Source organism: Sitophilus oryzae, unplaced genomic scaffold (genome assembly GCF_002938485.1).
Source record: "Sitophilus oryzae breed Bouriz unplaced genomic scaffold, Soryzae_2.0 scaffold_1660_pilon_pilon, whole genome shotgun sequence".
Classification (NCBI taxonomy): domain Eukaryota; kingdom Metazoa; phylum Arthropoda; class Insecta; order Coleoptera; family Curculionidae; genus Sitophilus; species Sitophilus oryzae.
Window position 1 is genome coordinate 1,270,622 of NW_022146348.1, and position 21,675 is coordinate 1,292,296.

Sequence of the window (21,675 nt, forward strand, 5' to 3'; positions counted from 1 at the left end):
ATACTTCTTCAGCTAATGGTAAGCTGCTGATGGACACATGCCATTCAGTTCAAAAGGACTCAGTCCTGGAAAGTTTTGTCGTTATAATTCGGTTTTAATATATTCTTTTGATGATAATAATGTTATTTAATAATGAATTTATACCCCCCAACTCAAGAATCATACTTCTTCAGCTAATGGTAAGCTGCTGATGGACACATGCCATTCAGTTCAAAAGGACTCAGTCCAGGAAAGTTTTGTCGTTATAATTCGGTTTTAATATATTCTTTTGAAGATAATAATGTAATTTCATAATGAATTTACACCCCCTAACCCAAGAATCATACTTCTTCAGCTAATGGTAAACTGCTGATGGACACATGCCATCCAGTTCAAAACGACCCAGTCCACGAAAGTTTTCTCGTTATAATTCGCTTTTAATATATTCTTTTGGTGATAATAATGTTATTTAATAATGAATTTATACCCCCCAACACACGAATCATACTTCTTCAGCTAATGGTAAGCTGCTGATGGACACATGCCATCCAGTTCAAAACGACCCAGTCCACGAAAGTTTTCTCGTTATAATTCGCTTTTAATATATTCTTTTGGTGATAATAATGTTATTTAATAATGAATTTATACCCCCAACTCACGAATCATACTTCTTCAGCTAATGGTAAGCTGCTGATGGACACATGCCATCCAGTTCAAAAGGACCCAGTCCACGAAAGTTTTCTCGTTATAATTCGCTTTTAATATATTCTTTTGGTGATAATAATGTTATTTAATAATGAATTTATACCCCCCAACACACGAATCATACTTCTTCAGCTAATGGTAAGCTGCTGATGGACACATGCCATCCAGTTCAAAACGACCCAGTCCACGAAAGTTTTTTCGTTATAATTCGCTTTTAATATATTCTTTTGGTGATAATAATGTTATTTAATAATGAAGTTATACCCCCCAACACACGAATCATACTTCTTCAGCTAATGGTAAGCTGCTGATGGACACATGCCATCCAGTTCAAAACGACCCAGTCCACGAAAGTTTTCTCGTTATAATTCGCTCGCTTTTTAATATATTCTTTTGGTGATAATAATGTTATTTAATAATGAATTTATACCCCCAACACACGAATCATACTTCTTCGGCTAATGGTAAGCTGCTGATGGACACATGCCATCCAGTTCAAAAGGACCCAGTCCAGGAAAGATTTCTCGTTATAATTCGCTTTTAATATATTCTTTGGTGATAATAATGTTATTTAATAGTGAATTTATACCCCCAACTCACGAATCATACTTCTTCAGCTAATGGTAAGCTGCTGATGGACACATGCCATCCAGTTCAAAACGACCCAGTCCACGAAAGTTTTTTCGTTATAATTCGCTTTTAATATATTCTTTTGGTGATAATAATGTTATTTAATAATGAATTTATACCCCCCAACACACGAATCATACTTCTTCAGCTAATGGTAAGCTGCTGATGGACACATGCCATCCAGTTCAAAAGGACCCAGTCCAGTAAAGTTTTCTCGTTATAATTCGCTTTTAATATATTCTTTTGGTGATAATAATGTTATGTAATAATGAATTTATACCCCCCAACTCACGAATCATACTTCTTCAGCTAATGGTAAGCTGCTGATGGACACATGCCATCCAGTTCAAAAGGACCCAGTCCAGGAAAGTTTTCTCGTTATAATTCGCTTTTTATATATTCTTTTGGTGATAATAATGTTATTTAATAATGAATTTATACCCCCCAACACACGAATCATACTTCTTCAGCTAATGGTAAGCTGCTGATGGACACATGCCATCCAGTTCAAAACGACCCAGTCCACGAAAGTTTTCTCGTTATAATTCGCTTTTAATATATTCTTTTGGTGATAATAATGTTATTTAATAATGAATTTATACCCCTCAACACACGAATCATACTTCTTCAGCTAATGGTAAGCTGCTGATGGACACATGCCATCCAGTTCAAAAGGACCCAGTCCAGGAAAGTTTTCTCGTTATAATTCGCTTTTAATATATTCTTTTGGTGATAATAATGTTATTTAATAATGAATTTATACCCCCCAATACACGAATCATGCTTCTTCAGCTAATGGTAAGCTGCTGATGGACACATGCCATCCAGTTCAAAACGACCCAGTCCACGAAAGTTTTCTCGTTATAATTCGCTTTTAATATATTCTTTTGGTGATAATAATGTTATTTAATAATGAATTTATACCCCCCAACTCACGAATCATACTTCTTCAGCTAATGGTAAGCTGCTGATGGACACATGCCATCCAGTTCAAAAGGACCCAGTCCAGGAAAGTTTTCTCGTTATAATTCGCTTTTAATATATTCTTTTGGTGATAATAATGTTATTTAATAATGAATTTATACCCCCCAACACACGAATCATACTTCTTCAGCTAATGGTAAGCTGCTGATGGACACATGCCATCCAGTTCAAAACGACCCAGTCCACGAAAGTTTTTTCGTTATAATTCGCTTTTAATATATTCTTTTGGTGATAACAATGTTATTTAATAATGAATTTATACCCCCCAACTCACGAATCATACTTCTTCAGCTAATGGTAAGCTGCTGATGGACACATGCCATCCAGTTCAAAAGGACCCAGTCCAGGAAAGTTTTCTCGTTATAATTCGGTTTTAATATATTATTTTGATGATAATAATGTTATTTAATAACGAATTTATACCCCCCAACCGAAGAATCATACTTCTTCAGCTAATGGTAAACTGCTGATGGACACATGCCATCCAGTTCAAAACGACCCAGTCCACGAAAGTTTTCTCGTTATAATTCGCTTTTAATATATTCTTTTGGTGATAATAATGTTATTTAATAATGAATTTATACCCCCCAACTCACGAATCATACTTCTTCAGCTAATGGTAAGCTGCTGATGGACACATGCCATCCAGTTCAAAACGACCCAGTCCACGAAAGTTTTCTCGTTATAATTCGCTTTTAATATATTCTTTTGGTGATAATAATGTTATTTAATAATGGATTTATGCCCCCCAACACACGAATCATACTTCTTCAGCTAATGGTAAGCTGCTGATGGACACATGCCATCCAGTTCAAAACGACCCAGTCCACGAAAGTTTTCTCGTTATAATTCGCTTTTAATATATTCTTTTGGTGATAATAATGTTATTTTATAATGAATTTATACCCCCCAACTCACGAATCATACTTCTTCAGCTAATGGTAAGCTGCTGATGGACACATGCCATCCAGTTCGAAAGGACCCAGTCCAAGAAGGTTTTCTCGTTATAAATCGGTTTTAATATATTCTTTTGATGATAATAATGTTACTTAATAATTAATTTATACGCCCCAACTCAAGAATCATACTTCTTCAGCTAATGGTAAACTGCTGAGGAACACATGCCATCCATTACAAAAGGACCCAGTCCAGGAAAGTTTATAATTCTGTTTTAATATATTCTTTTGATGATAATAATGTTATTTAATTATGAATTTATACGCCCCAACTCAAGAATCATACTTCTTCAGCTAATAGTAAACTGCTGATGGACACATGCCATCCAGTTCAAAAGGAACCAGTCCAGGAATGTTTCCTCGTTATAATTCGGTTTTAATATATTCTTTTGATGATAATAATGTTATTTAATAGCGAATTTATACCCCCCAACCGAAGAATCATACTTCTTCAGCTAATGGTAAACTGCTGATGGACACATGCCATCCAGTTCGAAAGATGTCATATGCTGCTAGTTTTACGGCCTTTTTGTGCAGAGGATGTTGTTTTTGCTAACTGACTCAGTCAAACTGTCTTGATGATGGGAATAAAATTCTCGAAAGCTTGACAAATTTGAAAAAAGTAGTTTTATTAGCCTGTGTGGTGATTATTGACTGCATACTTACTTAAATTTTGAGTTTTTTCTAAAAATGTTTATATGTAATAAAATATCGTTTTATTTTGACAACAGCACCTGATCGCCGAACTTGCGTTTGGGAAAAACAATAACACATAAAATTTGGTAAAAAATGGGCGGTATTTCTGTCTTTAGAAAGCATACGGCGGTTTTCTTTATATATTGAGAAAATACCGCCGTATTTGAAAAAAGTACCTCGTTGTTCAGCGGTATTCATGTTTATAAATATATTAATTATAAATATAATATTTAAAACCGTTGTGGGTGGTCTTTTTTCATCAATTAATTGTCTATACTGCCGGCGGTATAATTTATTAATTTGTGATTTTTTCATCATTAGAAGATAAATATTTTTTTTACTAATATATTTTTATTATATTATATTTATTCTTTCTTACTTGTTTCAGGTAATACAAAATTCGAGTTATGACGAACTACATTTTTGGAAGGTAACTGTTAAATATATTAATACTTACTAATGAATAATTTGCAATAATTCAATTACTTTAAAAATTAGTTTTCAGTTATTTTATTAAAAAACAGAACTGTGTGACTTAGAGATGTTATTTATGGGTGTCAAAAATTAAAACTCTTAGCAAAGTTGGAACAGTGCCGAAGAGGGTAAGTCAAATTGGCCTTTTAAAGCCTCGTATACACATCCTGTTTTACGTCCCAGTTTTGCCTGTCAGTTAAAACGGAAGACCTCGAGTCTAGAGAACTGACGACAGTAGTGAAGACTAAGTAGAGAGTTCTGTCTTAACCGATCCAGGTCAAAGCCCAGGCGTGGCTAGATAGAAGACTAGCCCCTACTGGTCTCATCCCTGTACCCCAGGGTTCACCTCATTGTATTCTCGTCTCCCTTACTTTTACATGCGGGGCTTTGTAGAAGTGGACCGAAGAACCCTTGCAGTGAAGCTGGAGGGAACCCCCTAACAACACTGAGAACATTAACAGTTCAAGTTCCAAGGGACTGGAGAGGCAGCTGACACTTGTGCCAGACCAGCCTTCATAAGTGGCACATAAGCTACCACCTCCTCTAGTAAGGCCCAACACAAGCTGTTGTTTCAACACAACAGGCCCTACACAAGCTACTGTTTCCTCTACCCGGCCTGGGTCAACCAGGCGGGCTAGACGACTCGCGGAGAGTAAATCTCTTGGGAGTAGATCCGAGGTTTTGAGGTTGTGGTTAAGGTGCTTGTGCTGAGGGGTTAAAAATAACTCCTACTTAGTTCATATGTTTTGTTAGGAACGCTATTGATATTGCAGGTTGAAATTTTGAGCTCTACATATATGTTTTATAGTTATTAAAGGCAATAAATCTGCAAAATTAACTTTTGTTGTGTATGGTATAGCTCAAATATGTATATAATATATGGCTTTGAAAAAAATATTCAAGTACATATATTGTATTTTATGTACATTAGATATACCAAATTAAAAGAAATAAAGATGGAAAGATCGTGTACCATGGTATCCTATTTGTCAAGCGAACCAAAGAAAATCTATGTACTTTTTATAACAGTATGTTTCAAATATAGGTATCTCTCTTTAAAACATTATTGTGTTGTAAGCTTAATATTACAGACCTTTTGTTTCTTGATTAATACATAATAGTAAATTCTGAAAAATAATTTATTGTTTGTTAATTTTGTTAGAAAACATATAGTGTGACCAACGGATCTGTAGCTACGGGGTATCGGCAGGGGAACGCAGTTGTAAACAAAACACGCCCAATTTCATTCATAAAATTGGCATGGGCGTACGGTGTTATATGAAAATAATGTGTATCATAAATATAATACTCAGATTAATATTTTTTTTCAAAAAACTTTATGCTGTTTGAATCGTTACTGTTGAGTTCGCAGATAAACACTAAAAGCTTTTATTAAAGCTCCCTTAAATATTTTGAATCATTTTATTATTGTGTTGTTAATATAATAGAAGAAATAATTACAGCTGAGGGTTGGAACCTTTGGTGTTACACAGCAAAATAAAACACTAAATCAGTACAATACACCAAAACACTTTTAATTTTACACTGGACGCACGTTTCGCTAACCATGTCTGCCATCAGCAGATGATCAGGACTGAGTCTTGAGGTATATTTATTTATATATCTGTACTAACTATATTTTTTTCTATAATACATAATTTTAGATATAACTATTTCCAGCAAAAAATCTTGAAAATAGTTAACTTTTGGAAGCGCAAACAAAACATAATTTTACTCACCAGTAGATCCAATATTGCCTATTACACCAGATATGGTATCGCTCCGCGAGCAGTTTTTAAAGGTTAGGTCATTGTCTACCCATATGTTTCATCCAAATAGATAATACTTGGCTATATTTTCGAATTTCGCGTATATATTTATATCTCTCTCTGCAATATAATGGGCCGCTCCATTAATATTTATCTGTTATTTTGATATTTACGCTAAAAAAATTCATTTGATTTTAATAACCCCCTAAGCGTTTCCCTGCAAAAGGAAAATTCGATTCTTCCTGCAATTTTTGCAAAAGCTTTCTAATTGTGGGGACGAGTTTGAATTCGAGATAAAATCTATTTATCAAATTCCTGACCACTTCGAAAAAGTCGTCGAGCTTTTCGACAGCAGTCTCACGTGGTCGTTTCTTTCCAGAGCTGGATATCATTTTATCGGGGTTAGTTTTCAGCCTTTTTTTATCTTCTGTGTGAATTTTTTTTATAGCCGATACGCTAACTCCGGTATAAAGAAATATCCGCTCAAGTTTACGTTTAAGCGGCAACTTAAGCGAACTCTCTGTAGCTTCTTCATCGCAAACCCTATTATGAACACAAGGAAATAAACCAAATGAGATTTCATCCACGTTATTATTAACTTACCAATATAAATTAGCTATTATTTCTTTTGTCTGACTATGTAGTGTCTTACCCTTAACAAATTTATTCATTTTATAACACAAATATACGATCAAACTTGATATTATTAATAATTAAAAACTACGAACGAAAAACATTATAACAAGATAACAAAACAGTAAAACACAACTTAACTATCAAATATACGAAAAATATAGGAATAAAGTTTAGGATAACCGATATAAAATAATGAAATAAAGTAATAATGATCAAAAAAATGACACCGCCACTGGATAATTCAATAGTATTCAATATTCCTACTATTTTCAGAAGAGACCGTGAAGTTGGGGATAAAGCAAACGAATAGGAAAGGCGTAAAAGCCATGGCAACCGCGTGGTAACAAATCCTGTGACGTACTCTCGCCAATCATGTTCGATGAATAGGCGGCCATGCGCGGCAATGCCAGTTTGCCAATGATATCGTTGAAAAATCTTCAACTTTCATAATAAGCAGATTATACAGAATGAAAGAAATAAGTTATTATAAATAAAACATATCGAACAACATAAACTACGTTAAAATTCCTTAGTAATATACGTCAGAATATATGCTAAACACATTATATATAATAAAAATATATGAAATTTATAGTTCATGTCTGGCAATTTTGCAATTTTATAGATAAACGTGGCAATATCGATTTTTTTTTCTCGCATTCCTTCCGTAGCTTCAGATCCGCTGGTCAAACAGTAGACTATAGCAGATATACGCCGGCATTTTAAACAAAAGAAGGAATATATTCAAAACGCTTATCTATTTTCAAACGCTCCGCAAAGTGCCTAATAAGAATTAGGCGTATTAAACAATGATTATATTTTCTGTACATATGACCGCTATGATTTTCTGTTCATAAAATGACCGCCTGGTCATTTTATAAAATGATTTGAATTTTATTTTCTTTGGTCCTGGCGTGACATATTGAGTTGCACATCATTCCACTTTTCTTGCAGCAGCACCTACCAGACTCGCAAGAACATTTATGAAATCCTTGTCCGCAAAATTTAGATTCCATTGCTGCAGCTCATCTGACCACACCCTCATTAGCTACAGAATCATCAGTATTTTGTGCCATTTTTGAAAGAGATCTTTTAGCTTATTTCCCGTCAAAATAAAGTTAACTTTATATAAAGTTGTTTAAGCCTGAATACAGTAGTGAAAAATAGTAGTAGTTTTTAAAATATATACAACAGCAGAAAGTAGTAGTAATATACGGTAGTTATTAAAGCGGTATATCCCTTATTAGAATGTAACTATTATAGCCATGACGACTGCTATACATATACAGGGTGGTCCAAACTGTATTTCAGAAACTTGGGCATCATATTATACAGATAAAAATAAGTAAAGAAGTTCGTATATACGTATGTCCTAAAATTTAGAAGTTTCATTTTTATTTCGATTTTTTCCAAATAATTTCTGAATTAACGTCAATATTTGGATGAAAATTAGGTGTCTGGCAGTTTTTTGACAGGAGAAATTTGATTTTGATGTCAATATGACTCGTATTTGTAGGCGCCAACTACATGGTTTAACTGTTTTGAAGAGTAATTTTTCGTTCGTACCTAAATAAAACTACTGAGTGAAAAAGTATCCATTTCGATATAATGAAAACTATAGAATTTGACCACCCATGTGAGAAATTTCCTCTTATTTACATCATTAAATTATTTATTAGATTGAAAATATTTTATGCATTAAAGTTTACAAAAAATAAAGATTTATATAGTCGAAAAAAGTCCGATAGAACCAATAGAAATGTAACTATTTTGTCACATCTTTAATTAAATTTTGTTAAATAAATTAATTTTTTATACTATAAATATCTTTGTTTTTCCTAATCTCCTACGAGCTGATATAATATGACGAGCAATCTATTAAATTACTGCGAGATTATACAGAAAAGTCCGCAGACTTCAAAACATAGGAAAATCAAGTCCATTTAGCGTGTGTCCAAATTTTGACAAGTTCTCAAAAATGACAGTTTTGTTTAGACTGACGTTTAATTTCACTTCTCGGTGAATGATTTCTTTTTATGGGGGTACATAAAATCTAAAATTTAAGGCCATGAAGAAATTCAAAACTTGGAGCAGTTAAGGCAGAAAATATTTAATGTCTTTGACACTGTCACCCCTGATATGTTATCCAATGTGAGGAGGGGATTTTATGATCGTTTGGTTTAATGCAAGAGGGAGGCACTTTTGAACAATTTTTGTAATTTTTTAAATTTCATTATCCTGTTTTTTACCGTTTACCCATTACCTACCTTGACGAACATGGGAAAACGAAGGTCCTTTTCAGGACCACAAATATTTTGATTGAGAAAATTGGTAACTTTTTTTTGGATTAAAAAACAAAAGTTGTTAATATAATATCAATCTAAAAGTGTTTTAGTAGTTTTAATACACACTATGATATAAAATTTATTATTATTATAATGTACATTATTAATACTATTGTTCATTCGAAATGGCATTAAGGCCCAATTGCAACAATGATTTAAGTTTTTCTTAAAAATAAGTAGAGCTTAGAATGAGCTGTATTTATATTTACTTTAATATTCACCTTAAATGAGGGAATTTGACTGATACAATTTTTGAATTTGAATTGTTTTTAATGATACTAACGATTTTAGTTCAATTTTTAATAAAATTTATTTAATATTAATAGAAATCCAAGAGATTTGAAACCTCTTTTAGCGATTTATAACATTCTCAAATGAATTACAGGTGCCCTTATTTTCTATGAAAATCACACAGCTTTTTTCATAGTCGCTGCAGTTGCTATAGCTATAAAAACTAATTTTTAAGGTGTGAAAATTGCGACACACGCTAAATGGACTTGATTTTTCGTATGTCTCGAAGTCTGTGGACCTTTTTGTATGCCTCGATAACATATTGGTGCAGATTATTTTCACCCAAACAAATAATAACCCAAACTATACATTGATGCGGATTGTCTATGAACTCTTTGTCACAGAAACCTGAACGCGTTAATCGGTGTTCTTTCGCATCTGTTGTAGTTAATTTGTGCCATTATTTCTAGCGATTTTTACCAACAGACCGTTTTTACGTAAAAAATATCGTAAATTTATATTTTTTTACTCAGTAGTTATATACAAGTAGGGACGAAAAGTTATTGCTCTTCAAACCAGTTAAAAATATAAATATTTAAATGGCGCTCTCTAAAGTAGGAATCATATTGACATCAAAATCAAATCTTTCATGTCAAAAAACTCCAATTGTCATCCAAATATTGACGTTACATCAGAAATTATTTGAAAAAATCGAAATAAAAATGAATATGAACTTTTTTACTTATTTTTATCTGCAGAATATGCTGCTGAAGTTTCCGGAATACAATTCGGACTAATTGATTTTTTTGTACCATCCTGTGTCTAATTACTACAACTTACTACAACTATAGTAGTTCTCTATAAGAGACACCCTGTATATATGTATAAATCATCTCCTGTGAAAGTTATAACTTGCTCCTAATCTACCAAATGGATAATGAATGATAATTAAAGCGGTTGCATTAATATTTAACTGAGATATAAAATGGCATTAGATGCTTTTTTATAGGAAAAGCTATTAGGAATGAATGATGTACAACTCAAATATCAAAGGCGCGAGATAGTCCATCATATTTTCCCATGTTTAAATAAGCAAATTTATGCTTGGGGTACCGATACAAAGAACAATAAATCAACGGGTAGAAGCAATAAAGCAAATTCTCGCTTCAATAAATATTATTTCTAACGGGTGGTGTTGGATAGCGTGCCGTTTTTTGAACGTCCAAACAAACCTTCAAACTGAATAAAAAAAGTCAATATATGAATACACTTATGGTACCTTACGTTCGAAAAAAAAACGGCGCTAGAGATGGGTGGGGAATGACAGTCGATGACAATTTTGTTGAGATCAATCTCTAGGTTTCATTTAATTTACTAAAAATTGACATAAAACTTTTTTAGAGCTTGACCTTGCCAAAATTATCATCGATTACAATTCCCAGCCGTCTTTGACGCCTTTTTTTAATAATAATAATGCCTTTATTTCCAAAAAAGTGAAATAAAATACAGTTAATTATTAATACATTAAAATAGTAAGAAATCATAGAAATTAAATAATTACACCATCAGAATATATATATATATATATATATATATATATATATATATATATATATATATATATATATATATATATATATATATATATATATATATATATATATATACATATAAATAATCAAAACCCAATTTTGGAGTGGAGCGAAATTCAGAAGCATAATGCTTCTGCTCTTCCATTTAACTCCGAATGCATCCGAATGAAGTACAAAAAAAAATAGTAAAAGGTGAAAAAGATTAAAATATGTCATATGAAAAATGAACAATAAAAAAATAATAATAATAATAAGCAAAACAAATCAATAAAAAAAACAGTGAAAAAAAAACTCAATTTCAAAGAAAAAAAAGTTTCAGTTAGATAAAGAAAAAAAAGACCTACTGATTTTCATAAAGCCATCGACGGGTATGCATCTTAAATGTATGAATATTTAGAGTTTTTAGGTTTGAAGGTAATTCATTATATAATTTCGCAATACAATAACTGAACGAACCTTCAAAAAGAGAGGTCTTATGGTAGGGAATTGTAAGAGTGTCCTTTGCTGTAATATTAACACTATGCGCATTCTCTCTAAGTTGAATCTTTTCAAACAGGTAAGTTGGTTCTTGGGTAGTAATAATAAAATGATACAGACTCAGTGTGCCCAAACGATGCCTATTCTTCATACTGAGCCACTCCAATTGTCGAAGTTTATGCGAAACATGGTCAAATTTTCTTAGATCAAAAATATATCTCAAACATGTATTCTGCACTTTTTGTATTCGATACACTTCATGAGTGTTTAAGGCTTGCGAATACAATGGAGCACAATGAGAAAAATGCGACAAAACTAGGGCATTACACAAGTTAGCCTTGAGCTTATGGCTCAGATAATAACGGTGAGGATACAGTTGTCTCAAACCAGCATATGATTTTTGAATGCAGGACGATACATGCCTGCTATAGGCAAAGGATCTGTCTATTATAACTCCCAGATTTTTTGCCTGTTTGACCACAGGCAGTATGGCACCATTAATTGATAACCTAACCTCGCCGAGGAGATCCTGATAATGATTTCCGCCTGCAAACAACATCACCTTTGTTTTTTGAGGGTTTTATTAAGTCATATTTAATGGATTCAAGATATATGTTATGTAAATCTAAATTAATTTTATTAAGAGCAAGGCCAAAATCAGTCTTAGCAAAAGACGCATATATCTGCGTATCATCAGCATAAGCGTGTGTATGGGAATACCGGACTTGTTATTTGCGAAGTATAAATACAAAACATAAGAGGCCCCAAGATTGAGCCCTGAGGCACTCCCCGACCTAACTCAACAGGTCAGGAAATGTTTGCTCCCAATCTAACCATCTGCAGCCTATCTGTAAAATAACTCCCAATCATCGGCACCGCATCGTTCGAAAATCCGTAATAATGAAGCATTGACATGAGTACGTTATGATTCAAACAATCAAAGTCAAAATCATTTTTTTTAATCGTATAGGACAAATTCTGTTCAAAATCTATTTTTTGAACGTCTGAATATAGAAGAAATATGAATTCTCCGAAGAATTCTCTTTAAACTTACCGAATGGCCATTTAATTGATACATAAAAAATCCCAAATAGTATAAAATACCCCAAATAGTGTGGTCGAAAACAAATACCGGACATGCATTTAATGTTTAACAAATTAACTGTTTATTAATATGTATATTATTTTGATAGTAATGTATACAAAATCATAAAAACAATTACCTATACAAATCGACCATCGAACTGTTTAAACGGATTCGTCCATAAAGCCACAAATTGTGCCATTTTTTTGTCAATAAGAGTTTACACTTTCTTTTAGATACGGATATTTCGACAATTTGGCTTAAAATGAGAAAAAAACACGATTTTAGAAACTTCTTTACGCTTCATATGTTTCTGAAATAAGGTCAGAGCTGCTAAATGGCTTGTGCGCTTTAATATTTTTGATAAATAAAAAATTATTAGTTATTGTATAATTTGGCTTTATTTATTTCAGTTTTTGTAAAGATAGGTAGTTAATACCACAGATTAGGTATCCTATAAGTATACAGATAAAAATCTTGTCCCTAATTCGTGGTACGAAAATTGTTTTTTATGACGATGTGCAAACGAGTCAAATTTCCTGCGCGCAAAAATAAACTCCCGTAAAATAACAATAAACAGCGTAATAGAGAGATATCGCTAAACCGAATAGCGTGAATGGACGTTAATAAAGCCAGGTGGTATTTCCTTTACGTGAGGTGGTATTAACTCTCTTCATTTATAGTTATCGGATCGGAAAGAATTCTGTTCGCGTCGCATCCGCTATGTAAACTTAACCTAACTTTGAATTTAAAACTTTGAAATTGTTTTGTTTAACTAGGTAGTTTAAAACTAAAGGGCTAAAGTGCTTATTTCCAGTGCTTTATTGTTCAACGTCTGCCAGTGGGTTTAGGGCAACAAGCAACACATTCTCTTAAAAGGGTTAAGTCGTCATCTGCTGTAAACCTAAGACTCTTTATAGGTTCTTTAATATTGGAAGAGGTGGAATCCATATTTTGGGCCACATTTATTTAATTAAAACTAATCCCAGCTACTTAAATATCAAATTACCTAATAAAACTAAAGCAATAATTCAAAACAATTCAAACATAACCCAAAATAAAAGATCTCGCCGGCCGGCTCCGGTTGTCAAATACCCGCACATGCCCATTTAACAAATCTTATGTTTACGTAAGGAATCTTCCCACTAGAGATGGCACATGTTAACACCCTGTATATAAAAAAACAAAAACTCTTGCAACCTTCAAAATAATTGAACTAGGAAAACACGTATCCATTATTTTCACTACAATTTCTAATAAAGAAGACTTAATTTATTTTTTTAGGTAAGTTCCCCCCATTTTTATTACAAGAAAATTTTTGTAAATTTCATATTTAGGCAGATATTTGCGAAAAACTGATTTTTCGACCATTTGGGACCATTTTTTGGCCAAAACTGGCCGAGCACGGTGTTACAATTTTTACCCCTAAAACTACTTCCCAAAAAGTACACAATCCGCCTAAAAAGTATTGGTCGAAGAATTACGCCAAGACTTGGGTCTTTTCGTGTCCTTATTTACTGGACTATGGAATCAAAATTGTAACTCAGTTAATTGAAGTATCCAAAACAAAATAACGTGTTAAATAATCATTAAACAACGATAAAGCGATTATAAACTTCGAACGTATATTACTACGTTATTGTTTTCTTATTATTTTATGTGTTTTCTTTTTGAGAAAAGTTTTAGTGAAACCTACATTTCAACCGAAAAATAAGAGACCAATAAAGAAGTAAATTAATGGCAGTGAAAATTACAATACTTTAAGAACTCCAAAACATGCTTTCTGTAGTAAGCTCGTGTTTATTCTTAGAAAAATTGGTTGTCTCTTAAAGAACACTTTGAATGGGGCAATGAAATTCTATTTTTAGGAATTTTTATGGTGTAAATGGAAGATAATATCAGTTTGAAATCTATTAACATGATAATAGGAACAGTACTGAGAAAACCCTCTTTTTTCACTACTTAAAGTTTGTTCAACAGCTGTTAGAAGTTAAAGTCGTTCGCACGACTCAGGAGTTTTTCAAAAATGCTATTTTTTCCATAAATCCGATTTCTGGGACTTAAAGAAAAATATTTATTTTTAAAATAGGTGTAATTTTAATATTTCTCCTCAACATCCTTCCAAAGGGATTTTTCTAAACTCGAATTCTAAGGGGGTGAAACCACCCCTCAAATATCAGAATACTTTTTATTTAAAAACCGATGAGTTTTTCGGAAAAATTCTTAAACACGTATATTTTATTCTGTTGTTTTACGTATTTTAAGATTTTTTAAAAATTTGTACAGGGTGTCATAAAATATGACCATTGAGTAATCATGACTCTGCTTAAACTGTTTGACGTTTAAAGCTGATTTTTGACAAACGGATTGACTGTGGGGTGTAGAGGTTTGATAAGGAGGGGTTTCTCGAATTTCAAATTCCAAGAGGGTGAAAACGCCCCTCAAATATTACAATATTTGTTATTTAAAAAACGGTTAGTCTTTCAGGAAAACGCTTGGACACGCATAATTTATTTTGTTTTTTACATATTTTGAATTTTTTAAAAAAAATCATACAGAGTGTTCCAAAAAGTTGGGTAATTGATTAAGCAAGATTCTGCTTAAACTGCTTGACGTAAAAAGCTTATTTTTGGCAAACGAATTTTTCGAAAGTCAAATTCCAACGAGATGAAACTACCCCTCAAATATTACCAAGTTATATAATAATATCGCCATATTGTATTTTCTGTGTGAAAAAATGTGAGAAAATGTTATCCAGTTTGTATGTTAATGGAAATTCTTGTTTTGCGTTATCATCACCATTACAAATGATTAATTCGACGCGAACGAAGTCGCGGGTACACGCTAGTCTTCTTTAAGTGCCGTCTCTTTCGTGGAGGTTGGCGATCACATTGGCAAAATCTTCACGATTCTCGGCTTTCCTTAAAGTTCTTCAAAAGTTAGGTGAGTCCAGTTTCTGATGTTTCTCAACCAAGATAGTTTCTTCCTGCCGAGACCTCTCTTTCCTTCAATCTTACCCTTAACTATCAATTGTAAGACGTGGTATTTTTCATTTCTCAATATATGCCCTAAGTATGATGTTTTTCTTATTTTTATTATATTGAGCAATTCTCTCTCTGCCTATTCTGTTGTAGACTTCGGTATTTGTGATATGGGCTGTCCATGGAATTTTAAGCATTCTTCGATATATCCATGTTTCGAACGATTCGTGGCGATTCATCTCTGAACTTTCAGTGTCCATGTTTCTGCTCCGTATAATAGGATTGACCAAACATAACACTTAACGAGCCTAGTTCTCAACTCTAGGTCCAATCTGGGGTTCTGGAAGACGTTCTTCATTTTTAAAAATGCATTTCTCGCTTGTTCTATTCTGGTTTTTATTTCCACGTCGTTGTTCAAGGTGTTAACTATCCAGGACCCCAAATATTTGAACTTGTAGACCTGTTCTAAGGTATTGCCCTCTATTTTAATAGGAATTGGTACATTTTGGTTCTTTCCAAATATCATGACTTTAGTTTTAAGAGAATTGATCTTCATCCCGTATTTCTTACAGGAGCCTTCAAGTCGTTCCACTAAACTCTGGAGACCAGTATCAGAATCGGCAATAAGATCGGCAAATCTAATGTTGTTAATGACTTCGCCGTTGACTTTAATACCGCAATCTGTTGAAGAGAAAGCTTCCCGAAAAATCGCCTCAGAATATACATTAAATAACGAAGGAGACAGCACACATTCCTGTCTTACTCCTCTCTGTATATTGACTGGATTGGAATTGTCATTTTCAATTTTAATGTGGACTGTTTGTTGCCAATATATATTTTTCAGAAGTGTTACATCTTTGCTGTCAACTCCCAACTCATACAGTATTTCGATAAGTCTCGTATGTTTGACTCTATCGAATGCTTTTTCGAAATCTACGAAACACACATACATTGGTTTTTGTTGGTCTGTACACTTCTGCGCCATCAATTGTAAACAGAATAAGGCCTCTTGTGTTCCCAATCTACTCTTAAACCCAAACTGTTCATAGCCGCTTTCTTGCTCACACTTCTTATAAATTCTGTTATGTATTATTTTAAGTAACACTTTCAGTGCGTGACTCATTAAACTAATAAGTCTGTAGTGACTGAGATGTCGAGCTGATGGTTTTTTCGGAAGCGGTACAAAAGTTGAGTGGAGCCAGTCATCAGGTACTTATAAAATGTACGTATTTTTATAAAATGCTTTCAGTTAACCTACATGTGCTGCCAAAATGCCATTTCGATATAACCTACCGTTCTCCTTGGAGCTTCCACGTATGAGAGGCGCCACCCTGTATTTATTTTTCTCATTAACTTTTCTTGTAGAAAACGCACGTAAAAGTAAAATTATATCACGAATGGAGTAAATGTTACGCGATCATCGTTCTCGCGTACCTTAGACTTTTATCTCGATTGCTAGAATTTAAACGTTTGAGCTAAAAGAACCATACTATTTAATAACTTCGTGCAGATGTAATACCCGACGGGAATGTATCGGCATTGTGGCCCGTAACTTGCACTTGTCTGCTTCTAATTGCGACAGTATTTCTTTGGTATTTTATTTGCCTCGCGCACCTGCATTAATACCTCACTTTCATGCGTATCAGTTTTAAATTTCATAGGTATGTATCGCTTTAATAAAATACAACTTTTTGCTGGTAGCGAGGTAGTTATTTTTCCCACCAGCATGCTTGTTATCGTATTAGGAAATGAAATAGTTTTTAATTAAGAATACCCATCTATACAACATGTTGTCAGACTCTTACTTTTTGTAAAAATTTTATACGGTATTGGTGAGGCTAGTCGCGAATGGTTGTCGTCTCGGCACATTCAGTGATAAGGTGTTCTGGTGTTTCCCCATTTTCCCCACAGAATCTGCATTCGCCTTTGTTTCTCGGCTTCAATCTATTGAGGTATTCGTTGAGGAGACGTGTCCAAAGAAATCCAAAGATTGTTCTTACTTAAATGAAGGAAAATATTAAAAAAAAACATTTTTTCAAAAGAAGAAAATCTTGAAGACTGTTGAAGGATTCTCATTCCAGGTTACGCACATAGTCTTTCAGGTTATTGAGTTCTGCTTTAAGTTGGTTTCCACTTGGGAAACAGAACGGTTCTGGTCCGGTTAGTGTGAGTAGTCAGTTAGTGGTCCAGTTAGAGTTTGCTCCTTTTCGCTAGATCGTTTGCTTTTTTATTACCTTCTATCTCTCGTTGGATTGGCACCAGAGTAGGGAGACTTTCTTATTTTTCTCTAATTTGTTCAGCTTCTCTAGGCATTCTTTGATCAACTTCAAATGGATGGTTACCGAGTTGATCCCTCTTAAGGTTGCGTGACTATCAGTTAAGATGGATATTTCTTGTTTCCATTAGTTATTATCTAAGATAAGTTGTACGTATCTTATGATGGGGTAGGTGCCCATTAGTTCGGAGTATTTAGTTTCGGTCCAAATACTCCTATCCCTATTCCTGCTTTGGTTTTGGAAGCATCAGTATACCAGGTTATGTCTTAACTGCTGAACAAACGTTTCTTTCCTCCAATTTTTTTGTTGCTCAATGCTAGAGAGAGTTGTTTCTCAATGTTGTATATTCTTGATATGTCATCCACTGGGAATGGGAAGAGTCGATTTTTTTCTTTGGATGGTGTTCCAAGCTCACAAACTGACAACCTTTCTTTTAATATTTAAGTATCTGGATAGTATTTTTTCTTATTCTGTATATCAATGATACCTCGATCTTTGCTCCTGGTGATTTGCACCACTTAGCACCGTCTGGTAGGCAAGGCCCTGACTACTTTACTATTGATGAATTTAAAATGAGAAATATTACATTATTTTCCTAAAAAATACCCAAATAAAAATTATAGAGACTAAACTGCATATTATCAAAGTTTATACAATATATAATTATATGAAAAATAAAAACACTAAATCACCACAATTCACCAAAACACTTTTACTTTTACACTGGACGCGCGTTTCGCTAACCATGTTAGCATCATCAGCAGATGATTATAAACTAAAGTACAATCTACAAGTTGAGCGTTTATATACTCGCCCAGTGGGCACCGAGTGGGCGTGGCAAAATCTAGCCAACCAAGTCAGAGCCTACTGAGCGTAACAGTTAGATTTCCGCCACTAGAGTAGTAGGAACAAAGAACTTGAAGGAATTGGACCGTTGACTCTGTTCATACTATCTTTACATTTATTAATTATGATGCTTTCATATGCATCTAATTGCCTGTAATTTGAGACTTGTTTAATTAATTTTAAATTATTAAGATCTATACAATGTTCATTATCAACAATATGTTCGGCAACGCAAGATTTATCCGGTCTACCATATCTTATCTGAGCTAAATGTTCTTTAAATCTAGTTAATATTGATCTTCTAGTTTGCCCAACATATTTCTGATTACAATCCTTACAAGAAATTTCATAAATACCCGACCTTTCCAGTGGAGATGTTTTATCCTTTGGATTACATAATAATTGTTGTAATTTATTATTAGCACTATACACAAGTTTATAATTGACATTCTTAAAAATTCCTTTTAGACCACGGGATAACTCTCTATCAAACGGTATCGAAAAATACTTAGACGTATCTTTCTCTACTTGAAAAGTCGAATTTTCAGAAATCATTAACCTATACCTACGTTTTCTAATTAATTTATCAACTAGTGAAGGAGAATATCCATTACACTCAGCTACATTCCTAATGTAATCTCTTTCTATTTCATATCTTTCGTTGGAAAGTGGGAAACTAAGTAATCTATGAACTAGGAAATTTAAACTAGCCATTTTATGTTCAACACTATGAGAAATATGTTGGGCAAACTAGAAGATCAATAACTAGATTTAAAGAACATTTAGCTCAGATAAGATATGGTAGACCGGATAAATCTTGCGTTGCCGAACATATTGTTGATAAAGAACATTGTATAGATCTTAATAATTTAAAATTAATTAAACAAGTCTCAAATTACAGCAATTAGATGCATATGAAAGCATCAGAATTAATAAATGTAAAGATGATAGTATGAACAGAGACAACGGTCCAATTCCTTCAAGTTCTTTGTTCTTGTTAGTGTTTTGGTGTATTGTGGTGATTTAGTGTTTTTATTTTGCTGTGTAACACCAAAGGTTCCAACCCTCAACTGTAATAATTATATGAACTTTGATATTATTAAAATAATTATTCTCAACCAATTAACTGTATGCCCATTTCTTATAAAATAGAATTATATAACAGACAGGTAAACGGCATATAAAACAATAAATTTCAAACTTCTTTCAAATGTTTTTAATGATTTGAGATAAAATGACTCGGTGGATTATTTTTCTCGCATGCTTTGTTAATCGATTCAATCTAGATAATTTCTATATTATAAAGCTTATACAATATTATGTTTTAATTGCTGCATTATAAATATTACCGTAAATGCTTCGTATATCGGATGTTTAAATACTGTTACGGATATTTTTTGTCAGTTGATTCTGTAGATTTACCATAATCTGGACTGAAACAGTGCGTGCTTTAAGAAAGCATCGTGATGGTAATTCAAAATTACTGTTAGGACAAAAATAGAACAAAAATTATAATTCGCTAATACGTAATATGTGCATTAGGAGTCTTTTTACTGTATTTTTTGTCTTGCTATTCCCACATTTAGATGATGCAATAAAAATTACAATTAGATTCCCATTAGTAACCTCCTTTCTAAGATTATGATAAAAATGTAACTGTAGGCTGTAATATTTAATCTTCAGTAATTAGTGGGACAAAAAAATGCGCGTATATTGTGTATGAATTTTTGATAATTATTCCCATGTTTTTCCAAAGTAAACGTAAATGTAAAACGACCTTCTGAATTCAAATATGACCTCCGTTTTCCCCCATAACCACCCCCTTTTTGGGGAGCCCTTCCTACCTATTTTTTCTGTTTCGATAGTTTGGTGGGAGGAAAGGATTATTTTAGACTCTACATTCGAGGGTCACAGTGCAATACCTCGTATCATTTTTGATACGATTTTCCAGGTAATCCAAAAACAACCCTAATTTTTCATTGTTATTATTATTTTTAAATGAATTTATTATCTTATAGAGCCGAAATATCAATGCTCTATTACCAAATGAAATATTTTGAATTATTTTTGTGAAAATATTGCAAAAAAATTCAAAAAATAACAATATAATTTTATTAAAAAAAAATAAATAAAAAGTGAAAAGTTCCTGCAGTATCAATATGTAATATTTAAAATAAAAATATTTCTTGCCATTAACTGCTTAAACTGGATTCAAGTGGCACAAAATGGTAAGAAGTAAGAAAGGGCTTGAGTTAAAGGAGGCTATTGTTCAGCAGTGGACGGTATAAGCCAGTGGCGTATCTAGAGATTGAGTCTGGAAGAGGAAGTATTTAAGTTAAATTTGCGCTGAAATGTATTGTGATTGTGGAAAAAATAAACTTGTATTGGTTTGGATTTTCTATTTTCATTGGTATTATTCTTGTATTATTAGGTTCTTTTGTAAGAATTTTATTTCCTTTTACATTTTAACGTATTTATAAATTACTTTCTGGAAGGGGTAATTACCCCTCTTACCCCTCCCGTATATGCGCCCCTGGTATAATCTGGTAATTTGTTTGTTTGCCGTAATAGGAAATTCAAACCGTTTAGCTCGTCTGACGATGGGGTATAGACCCCGAACCCGGTAACGAGAGGGTAGTTGGTTTCCCCATAACGGCAAACAAACATAACTTTTTGTTATTTTCAGTTTTTCATTATTTTTGAAAGCTGATGATTTTACAAAACAGCTTTTGTCACCGTACATAAAACTCGAGTTTGTCACCGTACAAAAAAAAAACGAAAAACAAGAGTCCTACAGGTGTATGAAGCCGGAAACTTTTGATTATAACTTATACAAGATATATGGAGGAACTGAAAAATTCTGATGCTTTTGAATGTTCTTCCACTGTATATTCGTTATCGCTGTTTCGTTAACATTTTCACGGTACTTTTTCAACAGGGTATTAATCTTAAACTCAATAACAATGTGCTCAATTCCACTCAATATTATCGTATTGATATTCATAGACAAAAAT

At 33.0% G+C, this 21,675-nt stretch overlaps 1 protein-coding gene across 2 annotated transcripts in view; it reads left to right on the plus strand.

Annotated features, from left to right (window-relative positions):
* LOC115880900 overlaps positions 1 to 21,675 on the plus strand; it is a 149,754-nt gene that overhangs the window by 96,738 nt on the left and 31,341 nt on the right. Inside the window, exon 2 of one of the 2 annotated variants that reach the window (XM_030898227.1) lies at positions 4,339 to 4,380. The exons of the other annotated variant lie outside the window; for it this stretch is intronic. Within the exon in view, the coding sequence (XP_030754087.1) occupies positions 4,339 to 4,380 (42 nt within the window). The remainder of the gene's footprint in view (positions 1 to 4,338; positions 4,381 to 21,675) is intronic. 2 annotated transcript variants of the gene reach the window in all.